Source organism: Aspergillus undulatus (genome assembly GCF_047715775.1).
Source record: "Aspergillus undulatus strain CBS 261.88 unplaced genomic scaffold BDV17scaffold_16, whole genome shotgun sequence".
Taxonomy (NCBI): Eukaryota; Fungi; Ascomycota; class Eurotiomycetes; order Eurotiales; family Aspergillaceae; genus Aspergillus; species Aspergillus undulatus.
Genome location: NW_027396620.1, coordinates 38,506 through 52,667, shown reverse-complemented (window position 1 = coordinate 52,667; position 14,162 = coordinate 38,506). Strand labels below are relative to the sequence as shown.

The window sequence follows — 14,162 nt, the reverse complement described above, 5'->3', positions numbered from 1 at the left end:
AAAGTTCCATTCCATATTACTAGAACCCGGCTGCTCTTTTCTTCTTTCTTGCCTTAATGCCGCTCTTTTTGCTTGCTTCACGTCCTCCGAACGCCCCTCGCTCGACCTGAGTCATCGGAATATCATTCGTGACTTGACTGCTCTGTAAAATTATCATCGGAGGTTGGCTGTTGTCAGGCTGACTTCCCCAGTCTGATTTAATAGCAGGGGCCGGGGTAGAAACCGATGGGAGTACAGAGGAGTCAAGGCTCATATTTTTCGTAACCTGCGACATTCTCTTCTTCGATCTTCGCCTCGAAGCTTTCCTCATGGCGGCCATCTGTAACTCCTCAGACACTAATGAATATGGGGCCGGATCGATCCCCAGCTTCCAGTGGTCGAGCATCCGTTCCGCATCCCGAGGGGCCGAACCTGTTCTGCTGAAGGTAGTGTAGGATGATAGTACTGAGAAAATAGACTGTTGATGCGTCGGAGATTCGGGGAACACAAAGCTCCGCATAGCAGAGCTATCCTGCGTAGCTGCGATGGCCGCTTGCGAATATGGGCCCTGATAATTCGACGCTGTCGTGGGTTCATATGATGCTAGCTCATCCGAGATCATCAAGCCGCTCGTTGAGGTGGATGGATCCTCTTTACTTCTCGCCGTGGATTCAGCCCCTGTCGAGTGATGTACAGAGACGATGAGTGAGAGCACAATATCCGCCACGAGGTCTCGTATCGACTTCTCTTTCATGATCCTAGCGCGTCCAGGTATGTCGGCAGGCAAGTCCATAAGCCAGTAACTAACAAGTTGATCATATATGGCAACCAAGCTGCGCTTGGTTAGCCCCAACGAATGGACTTGCTTAGCTGACCGCGAACTCCACCAATCGTACGGCTGGACAAGGAGATGATGACGGTCACCGAGAGCCCAACGGTGGGGAGCAAATCGAGCGACAAAGGTCGCCAGATCATGAGCATTTTGGTCAATGTCATCCAGTGTGAGTGCTTGGCGGAGAAATTCAAGTCTAAAGAACAGTTAGCATATGCTTGCGGATGTTGAGACGCAGGAGATAACATACGCTGTCCGGCTACTGGGTGCTTCAAAAGAAACATGATCAGAGACTTTATTCACCAGCTCCTCGATTGATTCCTGAAAGCTGCGTTCAGAAGTCCTCTCACCATCCTGAAGAAGCGAGTCCAACGCCCCGGTTGCAAGCGCATATATCTGAGTGTAATCGAGGGTAAATTGGGGTTCTGCTAATGGCGCTATATTGTGAACCCCACGGTCTGAGATTGGCTCATTGCCATGCGCATGTTCGTCCCAGTCATCCACTATGAATCCACTCAAGGAGCTCTCAGCCTTCCCCTGTAACCCAGCGAGGCGTAAACGTCTGACATGCAGTACATCTCCTCCATGTAACCGCTTTCTGGCGAAATCACTAGTTGAAGGCTTCGAATATAATGATTCACGAACACGAAGGCTAGAGTCTATTACAAAGGCCTTGAGCAGACTCAGCCTAGTGTCGACATTCTGTTCCCCGCCGGCAGTTGTCTGTGCGATTTCTTTGAAGACAAGGGTGGAAAAGTGCGAGTTAGTAGAAAAAGACTTGGCGTCTTCCTCGTTGTCGGAGGGAGGTATATGCAAGATGAAAGGATCAGGAATGGACGCTGAACCGTTCACAATCTCAGGCGGCTCTGAGCAGTAGAATGCTGAAGCAAAGTGATTAAGACGGGAAAATAGGACTAGGTAGAAGTCTTGAAACCCATAGTCAGTACCGTGCTACGGAAATCTCAAGGGATATTTGCAGTGCCCACCTTCATCCACCGTCAGGGCACTTAGTTGCAGCGTCGTATCGCCCGAGTCGCGAAAATGGCGCCAGTAGAGGCGTGGAGTTAGTGATGATATCTTGTCATCGAGGACTGGGATTGAATCCGGAGTGATATCAAACCACATGAGCCGAGAAGTTGTGAGAATGAATATATGCGACGATTTGCGGGTACTCCTTTTGATGCCTAAGACCCATTCAGACTTTCTCTTGAAACCGAGCTCCATCGAGTAGGAATAGGCTCGATCCCCTTCCAGTCGGTAGAGAATGGAACACCTTCGATCACATACAACAAAGAGATCAGCACTGACCCATTCGACAGTCAACCATCCGTCATGTCGACCACGAATCCCAGTCTGGCGCTCTTCAACTCCGACCCATGGAAGTGTGCCTGATCTCACATTTGCGGCCATCCATTTGTCTTTATTGCGCTTAGGTTGATTGCGCAGTTCCCAAATGCCCCAATTACCGACTTCATCAACGATGGCAAACTGGCATTTGTCCCAGGGATTGAACTTGACATCTGCATGTGCGGCGCCTCCAGTATGTAAGGTCGATATCTCCATCAAAAAATTTGGATCGATGCGAGAAGATCTGTGGTAGCGCGCTATGCCATCATTTCCAAAGTGTGTGGAGACTGAGATGGGGTTCCTGTGGTAAAGTGGTCTAAACACAAGTGTTGACGAGCAGCGAACTGTCATGAACGTAGCTCTTTCTTCCGGGGCGTTTGAGAAACAAATTTGTCGAATAGGAGCCCCTTGCGCTGACCATTCAATTCCATCTTGGTTGTCGATTGTTGGAACACGAAGCTGAGGCGTCGTACCTTGCTCCAGCTCCACGAGATCGTCAGCTATTGTCCGGAAAGATATAATGTTGCCACATTCACCGGACGCAAATGCCACGATCGAAACCGCTCGTCGCCCAGAGCCATCGATATCCGAGTCCACTGCACGTCCAAAATCAAGGAGCGAGGAGACTTGAGGGTCGCATGTATGGCTTGCGGCAGATATCGCATGCGAAAGAGTCTCACTGCGGGTAAGTTTATATCCTGCAGTAAGTTCAGGGTACCCCTGAGAGAAAGCTAATCGCTTCACAGTTGACGGGCCTCTGATTAAAGTAGAGGGTGATTGTATAGAAATGTTTGTGACTCCCGTGTAAGATATGCGCGGTGCTTCTCGATTTGTCAGTATGGCAAACGACAATACCTTCTGGACAACTCACGAGGAAGTATAGTACGCGAAAACTCCCATGATTGGTCCTCTGAATTGTAAACGGCCTTTCCCATGTGCCCATAGTGAAGAGGCTTTGCCGTATTCTCATCCATTAGGTCTGTCTCTGAACCTGGCGATACACAGAAATTCCGACCCAGCAAGCATATCGAGAACCGGGGAATGTTCCGAGCGATTTCTGGTGTTATTGGAAAGAAGCCAGAGCTGAGAAGGGCCTGCGTAACTTAAGTGTAGGGCGCATCTGCTTTGTGGCAGAATCCTAGGATCAAACCATAACCATATAGCCGGAGTGTTACAGAGCTGGGATGCCAACAGAGTAACTTTTTCTGCCGCTTGCCGTAGAATTGTCGATCACGGCGGAATGCCAAGCTTTGGTCGCGCGGCAACAACACAACACACTTCTCGTATCATCATCACCTCTGCTGCTTCTCCTTGCGACGCGACAGTATTGCGCAACCACTTATCCTAGCCTGAACTCACCATAAAAGCGCTATATAACATGTCCTCCTCATTTGATCCTTCCCTCTCGACGAGCGGTATGCGACCGCCTCTGGCCTCCGCAACAGCTCCATCAATGGCCGACTCGCTTCCTAGCATCAACTTCGGATTCGAAGATCTGCGCAGTCGCATGGCGCAATTTACTGCTCAGTTTGACGCTTTTATCGAGCGCGGCAGGAAACAAGTCCTCGAAGAGAGAAACCAGTTCAAGATTGGCTTAGCGGAACTACAAGGTAGGATCTCCCACAGATTATCAGCAGATTGCGAGAATTTAGCTTTGACACTCAGTCGTTTATAGAGGATGAGCGGATGAGGCAACGCGACATAGAGATACTCAATCTCAGATCACAAACCCACGAGCAGTCCCTCCAGAAAGAAGCCGCCGAGGCCGCTGAGATGCACGCGGCCGTTTCGTCTGTCACATTAGAACGCGACTCCCGTCTTACAAAACGCGATCGGCTTCGGCAGCAAATTGAGGAAACGCAAAAAGCTATCAACCAGAAATTGGAAGCACAGAAAAGTCACTCACGCTACCTTGACGCACAAGCGCGTCTGAATGTTCCGGAGCTTGAGTTCTGGCAAGATTACCTGTGCCTACGAATTGAGGGGGCGGGAAGGGAAGACCGACTGAAGTTTGTCTATAGCCATTTGTTGGAAAAGGATTGGGAAGCTGAAGCATGGTTTGAACTTGGAACGTCCAGTCGTGACTATGAAGTATTTCACTGTCGGCCCAAACTTGATAGGGATTCTCTGGACCGGGAGCTAGACATACTGAACGAAGATCGCGACTTTGGCGCTTTTCTGAAAAGAATGCGCAGGCTGTTCGTCGAGGCTTTAAAATAGTTGCTAGCCGACCAGGTCATGAATATAACGATATTTATTATCCTGCAATGAATCTAATCTTTGTGATCTGCCGAGACATACTAGGCCAATGCAGTGGATTTCATTCCCAAAAACCCTTTGCTAGTGCAAGAGTTGTCACCCAAACTGTCTTCAGGTATACATGAAAGTATTTCAGTTACCATTAGACCAACAGAAGAGAATGCACGATTGATATGATCTCTTTTGAGCGTCCTTTGAATCGAACATAGTACACAGATTTCTTATTGCTAAACCGAAACGCCGAAAAGCCATGCAGTGCGCACAAATGATATCTATACAAATATATCCTGGTCATGTTCTCAATTCCGGTAATCTTTCCATGTGTCAAGAGGTACTTTTTTCATGCCAATTGAGCCTTTCCCCATTGTTTCTTAATGTCTGTCCAGAAAACGCGGTTAGAGAGCGTTCGCAACCTAGAATAAATGAGGTTTCACATACTTTCCACACAATTTTGACATAGAACATGGGAACGCTTGATTTGTCCACACGCGGGGCAAGTGTTGAGGTTTTTGACGTCCTTCAAGGCCTTGCCAGCCATCTGCCTATGGCGCTTCTTCATGTGTGACGTTTTCTTCTTCGGAACGGCTCGGAGAACGGATTCCCATATGTCCGCCAGGATAGCAGGCACATTTAGAGCAAAAGCAGCCGGTCGGAGAATAGTGGATAGAGATATCGATGGTTGAGATGAAAAACCGGACGTTGAGAAGGCTCGAGGTAGGAGTGGGAACATGCCGGACGGAAGCAATCGTAGAGCCATCTTAGTAGGCTTCGTTGAGTCAATTGACCGTGGAACGACGACGGGTGTCTGAGGGGAACAAATCGTAGGTTGCGATGGTGCGGAAGCGGCGTGCATCAACTGATACCAGAAATTCGCAAACTGAAGCTTTTCCCGGTCGACGACATTATTGCGGTTTGCTGGGTTTGGATCTGGAGAGGCGCTAACCCCAAACGGGACTAGAGCGCCCCTGAGTCGAGACAACAATTAAAGGGGGTCGGGCTATCATGACTGCTCCCTCTCGACCGATACCAGACTGGCTCCTGTTGTTGGGGTAAAGACCGACCTCCCTCCTGGAAGACTCAGTTCTCACTGTGAGTCTCAGCGCCAATTTCTCTCGTTCATCTTCTCCGTCGAAATCTTGCCATTGAGTGCCCCATTCGCTCTGATAATCGTGTCTTCAGAACCCCTTTACACCCACCATGGCCACTGCGAGCTCCCCCCCATCTACTGCGGTCTTCCCCAGGAGTCATGTCGGCTTTGACAGCATCACGTCTCAGATTGAGAAAAAGCTGCTGAAGCGTGGCTTCCAATTCAATGTTATGTGTGTTGGTGAGTATAGCTCGCGTCAATATGGCCAGATGTGCATGCTGCTAACCGAACAATAAAGGCCAGACTGGTCTCGGAAAATCTACTTTGATCAACACCATTTTCGCTTCCCACCTGATCGATTCGAAGGGTCGTTTGACCCCTAACGAACCAGTACGCTCGACCACAGAGATCCAGACTGTTTCCCATAGTAGGTGGAAGCTCCGTGCCGTCATCCATCCGATCCTCTAACGCCCTCATAGTCATCGAGGAAAACGGCGTCCGCCTTAGGCTTAACATCGTCGACACTCCTGGCTACGGTGACCAAGTCAACAACGACAGATGGTACTGAAGTACAATCCTCGCGCTTAATCCGATATGAGCTAATCCATCGCTAGCTGGGACCCAATTGTGAAATACATCAAGGACCAGCACTCCGCATACCTTCGCAAAGAACTTACAGCCCAGCGTGACCGCTACATTCAAGATACCCGCATCCACTGCTGTCTGTTCTTCATTCAGCCCTCCGGCCATGCGTGAGTTCTCTAAGACCAATCGATATGCGCAAAGGACATGAAACTGATGTTCGCTCATATAGTCTAAAGCCCATCGATATCGTTGTCCTTAAGAAGCTCTCCGACGTTGTCAATGTCGTACCTGTGATCGCCAAAGCCGATTCGCTTACCCTCGAGGAACGCCAGGCCTTCAAGGAACGGATCAAGGAGGAGTTTGCCTTCCACAACCTCAAGATGTATCCCTACGACAATGATGAACTCGACGATGAGGAACGTGCTGTGAACGCTCGCATCAAGGTATGGTATCCAGTGATGTCCTCTAGTGCGTTTCTCACCTAACGATCGGCTAGGATATCATTCCTTTCGCAGTTGTTGGAAGCGAGAGGACTATCGTTGTCAACGGTCAGCCCGTCCGTGGACGCCAGAACCGCTGGGGTGTTATCAATGTCGAGGATGAGAGTCACTGCGAGTTCGTTTCTCTGCGGAATTTCCTTACGCGTACCCACCTTCAGGACCTCATCGAAACGACAAGCCAGATCCATTATGAGACCTTCCGTGCCAAGCAGCTTCTGGCTCTGAAGGAAAGCAGCGCTGCAGGTGGCCACACTGGTGGTAGCCGGCCGATTAGCCCTTCGGCTGACAGGGAATTAAGCCGGAACTCACAGCGGGTGGCGATGAACGGCTACTAATTGGGCGGGCAATGATGATGAATAAACCCTCCATTTGTCAAGCCCCGTCTTTTGGTATCAGCTGCACTCGAGTAGCGGACGAGCCCGAAGACAGCCCTCCCCGAAATTCGCTTCGTTCTATTCTCTCCCACCGGAATCCGAATCACCATCCACTTCCTTACCATACCAGCATGCTCTTACAGATATCCCATTTTAACTCCAGGCTTTTTCCGTACATTTATTGTTATCCTCTCCCCCAATGGTAGGGGGAATGACTGGGCTTACCTTGTTTTCCTACGAACTCGTTTTGCGCACACTGAAAAGAGAACTGGCATGAGAGCGCCAACGTCGAATCTCGTCGTTTCATGTACTTAATTTCCTTGATTCTCAGGTTTGAGGGAAATATATTTCTAGATATATTCTCTATCGCTCTCTTTCCACTGTAGTCAGTGCACGTGATTCAGACCTGACTAGGTATTGTAATAAGGGCAAGCCACATATTCAAACGCTTTGCAAAAATTCTAACGCCGTAATCGTTTATGCCTCGGATCCAAACTTCCCACCATCAACGATATAGTCCTTCAACTCTTTATAGGCAGTTTCGAGGTCATCGTTGACAATAATCTTATCGTGCGCACCAGGCTGTCTCGAGAACTCCAGCTCGTTCCTCGCTTGAGTCAACCGCTTTTGCAGGCTGTCCTCAGTTTCGGTGCCACGGCCTCGCAGTCTCCTTTCGAGCTCTTCTACAGATGGCGGCGCAAGGAACACGAAGCGCGCATTCAGATCGGTCTTCTTCACCTGTTTCACGCCCTGATTGTTTTCGAAAGGCATCCGTTAGCGCTGTCCATTAAATGTCGCCGCGCGAAGAAGCCGGTCTGACCTACCTCCATTTCAATATCCAGGATGCAGATCCTCTCCTTCGCGGCGATGTCCTTTACGGCTTGTACGCTTGTGCCGTAGTAGTTTCCGCCAAACTGCGCATGCTCAATGAAGCCGTTTTTGCTGACGAGTTCGAGGAAGTCTTCCTTTGTTGTGAAGTAGTATTCGGTACCATGCCGCTCGCCGGGACGAGGGGCTCTAGTTGTGTCTAGTAATGTGTCAGGCGCGCTTGTTCTTGCTTGGCCTCTGGGGGTAATGGTCACGAACGAGAAATAGAAAAGCCGAACGTATCGGGGACTTCTGCGAAAAGCCTCGTGAGTAGTGTTGATTTGCCGGTCCCGGAGGGTCCTGACACTACTACAGGACGAAACTTTTGTACTAGATTGTTTGTCCATTGTCATTATATTTGTATGTCAATAAGAAGGCGCGCGGACTCGGTTTTGAGCCTCAGGGGTTCATACCTGCACTGGTGGCCATGGTAGAGACTACAAAGCGGGGTAGGAATGCCGGGCGCTTGGCAGATAGCGACAAGATTCCACGAAATCTCGAAAAGGTATGCATAAACCAGTGCCGTTTAGAGGGGTAAACTTGAAACTGATCACGATGTGTTTTCTACGCCTCGGCTTCAAGGCGGTGAGGACTCAACTAGCCGAATGCGAATGGGTACGGTATGGAGTGAGCACCCGTCCTTAATGAACAGCTGATGAGAAGGTAGAGCCTATCAAACATCCGTACACTGTATTTCCTCAGGGTGGCGAGCTGCGGAAGGCGGTTTATATTTCCAACATCACTTCGCCAATTGGCTATTGTCCTGGGAAGAGGCCTGTGACTCTTGCTCAAGAAAGTTCGACCAAAGTTCTGCTAGCGACTCCTTGCTCGTCGCCCCATTATCCATGAACTCGGTTGCAAGGGTAGGAGTGCTAGGCGTGCGATGCATAGGCGAGCCGGGCACCCGAAGCTTACCAGAGGTCCCCGAGGCTCCTGGACGAGCCAGTCCGGCCTGCTCACGCTGCTCTGGAGGATGTCAGTGTCCAAATCCTTCCAAGCTTTTAATAAAGCCTCACCATCAGACCACCCCAGGAGGGCGGCGATTAGTTGTAGGATCTGAAATTTCTTCGGATCTGACCGGTCAAGTGCAAGGAAGTGCAATAAATGGTTCGTGACAATATGTCTGTTGGCGCATCGTCAGTAAGACTAGTAAAAAGACGATACTGAGCCAGGCTGGAAGGGTGTCTGGCTCACCGATCAACATTATCTTCCGGTTTCCCCTTCTTGAGGAATCGTAGGGCCTTCGTTAAATGGTCATTCAAAGTGACAGCTTCATGCCTTAGCTTGCCGATCAGAAGGTTCTTCTCTCGAACCTCTTTCTCGAAAGGCCGAACTCTCTCCAGCTCCGTTTCAATACTCTGTAGGGAATTTGTGGCTTCCAACTTCTTCGAATTAGCAACACTGAGTGCCTGCTTCAGTTCCTCAAGCTGGGAATCGGAGCTCTCGACAATCTCGCGAAGCTCCTGTTTGCGCGCTGCTGACGATTAGCCGGTAACGAAGCGGCTCCGTTGCATTCAATGGGAACTTACCAGCCTGGATCTCCTGTAGAGCTCGTTGCAACCCGTCCACTGTAGCTGCTTGGGAGTCACGCTCGGCAGAGGTTTTCGCATATGCATCTTTCACGGTCGACAGCTGCTCTTCTAGATCTATTATCTTCTCTCCTAAATTCTCTCTTATCGAGCGCTCCTCCATGGCTAGTACTTCCCAATTATGCATGGCCTCCTTTGCTTGTTCGAACTCGGACTGAAGATACGACTCTTGCTCCAAGAGGTCGTCTTTCTCCCTTAACCAATTCTGCTGAGACAAATTTGTTCGTTCTCGTAGTTCAGAAAGCTCTTTCTCCAGCCGCCGATTATCCTCCGACAACGTCGAGACTTTGGACTCATACTCTTCTTTTGTGCTTGATTTCTGTTGCTCCAAGTCTTCGATCTTCAACCTGGCTTGAGCGATCTCTTCCTGGAAGGTGTTAATGCAAAGCTGCCAGGGATATCTCCAAGCACACATACAGCATCTTCTTTTAGGCGTTCACCGAGCTGGGCTTTGATAGTGTTCACTCGTTCAAGTAAGCCACGATATTGGGACTCTGCGTGCTCCTTTTTACTCTCTGCGTCCTCCAATTTGCTCTGTAGGGCCTCCATATCCGTATGATGTTTGGACTGGATTTCTTCCAATGACTTGCGCATATCTGTAACTTCTGCCCGCAGCGAATCTCGGTCTCTCACGAGGACCTCGAAGCGGTCCTTGGATCGAAGAGCTTCTAGGATCGGCGATTTGGATCTTGAACCATCGGTGTCAATTTCTGTGTGTCCGTCATCGTTTGAGTTTGCATCTGAGTCCTTTCGGTTTCCGCTCCCCTCCGGCTTGTGGTCTTCGGTTGCGTCCGGCTGTACGTCCTATCATTCAACCTTAGCCTCAATGAGATGTGAGTTCCTCGGGTGCTTGGTTACATTCGATTTCACAGGGTCCTTCACGTCATTTGTCGAGGTAATTATGTCGGCAACTTCGGCTTCGGCGTGTGCCTTGTTCTTCTTCTTGTTCTTGGATTTGCCGCCTGGTCAGGGGACGCTAGTTAGATGGAATATTGCTGCAGTAAAAGGCAGAATAAACAAAAAAAGACTGATTTTATGACATACCGTCAGGCATTTTTAATAATTTCGCGCAGTAGCGGAGAACTTTCTGGAGTGAACAGGAGTAGGGCTGTTGACCAAATGCAATGGGTTGGCGGCCATAACAGTCAACATCACTAGCGCGATTCGAGGCTCGCGCTGCTGCCCAGCGCTTCCGCTCGCTGACTGTACCAGGCTTCCGTCAAGGCCTCGCAAGCCCCGACAACCATTGACAGCTATTGATATTGATATATATTTGGGTATATATGTCTTTCTCTCCCCTTTTGCTTTGAAAAGCTAGGACAGGCTGTCGGCCATCATGGCATGACGAGCCGTCGGATCAACTGTTGGGGAAGCTTAGTTCCTACCATGGTTGTTGCTGCTTTGAATGGCTTTTTGCAGCACGTGCTCGATTGAATATAGGTAAATCTTCAGAGAATCGAGGACGGGGGAATATTGATCACCTTCTACAAGCGCCAGCTACAGAAGGCATGGGGCTATATTGGGTGATAAATGACTAGAAATGACGGCATGCTGACAAGCGCAGGGCGAGAAATCAACGAAGCAAGATAGCTTCAAGAGAACCGAGGCCTCCAATTAGACTCCATCTCTTCATCCAGTAACCTCAAGCCTCGCGCGCTTTGAGCAAGAACAGTGGCATTCCACGCTTTACTTGGTTAGGTGTCCGGCTTATCGGTTGTCTCGCTTTGACATTACAAGTCGGGGGTGCTGGAGGACTCTGGAGAGGCGTCCAGTGACGGTCCTACGATACTATCTACGCTCCAGTCTATCCTGGCTCATCGGGGCCCGGCCTCCGAGCATATAGCCAAAGGCACACGGCCCGCACATGAACCGTCCTATCTAGGGCTCATGGCAGCTGAAGGGGCACTGCGACATCACAGACGGCACCGAGCGCCGGATAACACAGACATTGTCAGGGAACTAGTTCAATCTGTACTGATGTACCCTGTAAATAGCAACCAATACCATCGCAGCGGATAAGAACCTGCATTGGTTTAGTTAGATAGATACTAGTAGCGCCCAGAGGGTACTTTCGGCATAACGGCGCACTTTGGCAGCTGCGACAAGCATCACGGATGACCTTAGAGCCAACCTTGACCTCGCCGAACAGGGTTGATCCCGGCACGCTGAAACTCTCGAGATGCTTCATGCACGACGACTAATTATGCATAAATCGGTGTTAGGGCAGGCTGATACACCACATTCGCCTGAAACCAACGGGATATTCGCAAGCTCCGGAGTCTGGACACAGCTGGGCGGGCAATGATAGGCTCAAAGATATGCGAGTCATCATTCGATGGAGACGGAACAGCTTCCCCTGTTGCTCCACTTGCAGATGGATAAGGGAGTTTGTCCGCGTCGTCTGCTCCAGTCATTTTCTGCAGACTTTGCCAGCCGAGCAAATTACACTTTGCCTGGGGCTTCTTATACTTTGTCTAGACGTTATTCCTGATCCTTTTGGCATCCTTCGGCCGCCCGGCACCTGCCAAACAGAATATTCTGACTCTGCCGTGCTTGCAACGACCAAACACTAGTGCTGCAACCCAGCTTCGAGGGTGTGTCGAGCTCCCATCATGGGTTTCTGGGCATGCGCAAGCATGATCCATGATGGCAGCCGATAATCACAAGACAGTCGGTCGGACAACAGTAAGCATTATTTGTGAGCTAGCCCGTCTCAAAGCGGCTCGCGACATGCTCCAGTTTCACCCCAAGACCGCCGGAACCACACTGGGCCAACCCTAGTCTAACCCAAAAGCTCAAACACTCCCAAAACCGTTACGCCAAGGATGATATTTGGCCTTATTAAGGACCTTACGAGGCGCTGCTACAGCGGGTGAGCCCGTACACAACCCCACCTGCCACATGGCCATTCACAGCGGCTCAGGTTCTGGAGGGAGGAACAGGACGCTGCGCTTGCTCCTGTTATTTCCCGAGAATTTTCCATTCTGGGCAAAATAGTAACGGCTCAGATGTCGGTATTCCCGCCTGCCCACAAACACTCTCGTGTGGCAGCCTCACCTGCATTATTTTGCCTGGTTTAGCGATGAATTGTCGGCGGACTCATCTTCGAGCAGGACGCAGGAAGAAAATTCCCACGAAGCTGCCTGAGTTCCAGCAAAATCATTTTCGTTTGTTCTTTCTTTCTCAGGCCGCTGTGTTCCTGTAACGAAAGGACTCGATCCACGATTTGGCCACACCACCCCTGCTCCACCTTCAATGCATTAATTTGGCAAGGTCCGGGACCTGCAAAGAACCATGTCCACCGGCATTTCCCATCGATTAGTCCTCCTCTTTCTTTCTTCTTTTCTTCTCTCTTCCTAGAGATCCCTTTTCTTACTGCAGGAACCTTGAGTTGCTTCTTTCCCCGCCAACTACCTTCAGTTACCGTGATTATCAAGCCAGCGATAGCACTGTCCGATTATCGCAGACCTACTATACCCTAGCTTAAATGGCTAACCCAGCGTCATCCGATGACGAGCCCGGTTATATGAGGGCGTTGAACGCTGCCAGGAACGGCGACAAGGCCGCTCTTGAGGGTCGTGACGGCGAACTTCTAGCCTCAGCGCGCGACGCATTATGGAAGAAAGTTGAAGGGAATCCGACCTACTTGCTCAACCGACATGAATTCGCACTCTTCAACTATTACCGTCAACACTACGAGAAGATCGCGAAAAACAAGGATACCGTCCGGAAAGCGGTAGCTCGATTTTGGGACAACTATTCAGAGAAACCTTCGGGCTCGGGCAAGTCATAGTACGAACTACCACGGTTCATCGCCATATCGAATGTCTAGCAACACTTTCCTACATTGCGGTTATTGTCTGGCTGGGTGGCCGGTTCATCCTCGGTCTTTATAATTGCGCCCGAAGCGCCGAGTCTTTAGAGGCGATGGACCTACGACGAGCAGCTCACACATGAACGCTTGATCAGTTGTTAAAATGTGTGGGTAATATCGTCGGTATCGGACAGACTCTGGTAGTCTCTCCAACCAATTTGCTGTGAAGCATATCGCGAAACACTCATACTCGCAACCTGCACTTTGAGGTTTCTAGTCCTCTCCTCGAAGTTGGTCAGATTCTTGGATGTCTCGAACAAAGTAGCGGATCCATAATGTATAGGGTGGAGTTTCGGGTCTTTCTTTTCTTTTTCTTTTTTTCTTTTCTTTTTTTCTTTTCTTTTTTTCCCCATCTCTTTCTTCTCATCTTCCTCTCTGTTTCTATGAAAAGCATCCTCTACCACTATGCAGACTCTATAATACCACTTTGGTGGCAGCCAAATGTGCATGCATCTGCCCCTGGTCCGTTCTTAAATTCTACGTAATAACTATTCGATTATGGCGCATTCGACACCTTCCTCAAATACCACATGCAAATGACCTGGGCGTGGTATGATCTGTTCGAAGGGACGAAAATCCAGGTAAACGTGCCAGAACACTTCCAAGACATATTGATTGACTCTTCAAATCGTGTCTGCGAAAGATGGAACCGATAGCGCGGGTACCAAACAAAGATAAATAATACCTGCGCGCCTTGGCAGGTGATTCTCGTACGTATCCCGGAAGGCTGGAGTATCAAGGTAGGTCAGCACTTTGACGGGTCGCAATGTCAAGATCATCTGACACCTGTCGACGTGGGCCTTATGTGAGCTTAAGACGTCATACCAATTGTCGGGACCTCGGCCGAGGCTTAGTCAGACCCGTTAATT

General features: G+C 49.8%; 7 protein-coding genes across 7 annotated transcripts; 3 read left to right on the top strand and 4 right to left on the bottom strand.

Moving 5' to 3' along the window:
- Window positions 1-19: 19 nt before the first annotated feature.
- BDV17DRAFT_280929 (uncharacterized protein) lies at window positions 20-3,132 on the bottom strand (the record flags this gene model as incomplete). The annotated part of the gene is made up of 4 exons (XM_073759955.1): window positions 20-1,007; window positions 1,062-1,737; window positions 1,798-2,979; window positions 3,030-3,132. 4 exons carry the CDS (start codon window positions 3,130-3,132, stop codon window positions 20-22), a joined length of 2,949 nt encoding a protein of 982 aa, XP_073616869.1.
- A 315-nt stretch (window positions 3,133-3,447) lies between these two features.
- On the top strand, window positions 3,448-4,613 carry BDV17DRAFT_47150 (kinetochore Spc25 family protein). Its single transcript, XM_073764586.1, has 2 exons — window positions 3,448-3,768; window positions 3,834-4,613. The coding sequence occupies exons 1-2, from the start codon at window positions 3,537-3,539 to the stop codon at window positions 4,376-4,378; spliced, it is 777 nt and encodes a 258-aa protein (XP_073616868.1). The 5' UTR covers window positions 3,448-3,536; the 3' UTR covers window positions 4,379-4,613.
- BDV17DRAFT_47153 (bL32 family ribosomal protein) lies at window positions 4,568-5,382 on the bottom strand. The gene is made up of 2 exons (XM_073764587.1): window positions 4,856-5,382; window positions 4,568-4,795 (listed from the first exon to the last, which is right to left on the bottom strand). Exons 1-2 carry the CDS (start codon window positions 5,268-5,270, stop codon window positions 4,758-4,760), a joined length of 453 nt encoding a protein of 150 aa, XP_073616867.1. The 5' UTR covers window positions 5,271-5,382; the 3' UTR covers window positions 4,568-4,757.
- Window positions 5,383-5,487: 105 nt separating this feature from the next.
- Window positions 5,488-7,315, top strand: aspD (septin aspD). Its single transcript, XM_073764585.1, has 7 exons — window positions 5,488-5,531; window positions 5,597-5,744; window positions 5,803-5,931; window positions 5,984-6,065; window positions 6,119-6,256; window positions 6,319-6,532; window positions 6,586-7,315. The coding sequence occupies exons 2-7, from the start codon at window positions 5,615-5,617 to the stop codon at window positions 6,922-6,924; spliced, it is 1,032 nt and encodes a 343-aa protein (XP_073616866.1). The 5' UTR covers window positions 5,488-5,531; window positions 5,597-5,614; the 3' UTR covers window positions 6,925-7,315.
- A 125-nt stretch (window positions 7,316-7,440) lies between these two features.
- Window positions 7,441-8,259, bottom strand: BDV17DRAFT_290019 (guanylate kinase; the record flags this gene model as incomplete). The annotated part of the gene is made up of 4 exons (XM_073761804.1): window positions 7,441-7,713; window positions 7,788-7,990; window positions 8,050-8,160; window positions 8,244-8,259. The coding sequence occupies 4 exons, from the start codon at window positions 8,257-8,259 to the stop codon at window positions 7,441-7,443; spliced, it is 603 nt and encodes a 200-aa protein (XP_073616865.1).
- A 197-nt stretch (window positions 8,260-8,456) lies between these two features.
- On the bottom strand, window positions 8,457-10,631 carry BDV17DRAFT_47015 (putative Golgi matrix protein). Its single transcript, XM_073764583.1, has 7 exons — window positions 10,464-10,631; window positions 10,278-10,381; window positions 9,837-10,223; window positions 9,360-9,786; window positions 9,025-9,304; window positions 8,847-8,953; window positions 8,457-8,796 (listed from the first exon to the last, which is right to left on the bottom strand). Exons 1-7 carry the CDS (start codon window positions 10,471-10,473, stop codon window positions 8,570-8,572), a joined length of 1,542 nt encoding a protein of 513 aa, XP_073616864.1. The 5' UTR covers window positions 10,474-10,631; the 3' UTR covers window positions 8,457-8,569.
- Window positions 10,632-12,765: 2,134 nt separating this feature from the next.
- BDV17DRAFT_46953 (uncharacterized protein) lies at window positions 12,766-13,302 on the top strand. The gene has a single exon (XM_073764582.1). The coding sequence runs from the start codon at window positions 12,907-12,909 to the stop codon at window positions 13,210-13,212; it is 306 nt and encodes a 101-aa protein (XP_073616863.1). The 5' UTR covers window positions 12,766-12,906; the 3' UTR covers window positions 13,213-13,302.
- The last annotated feature ends 860 nt before the right edge of the window (window positions 13,303-14,162 follow it).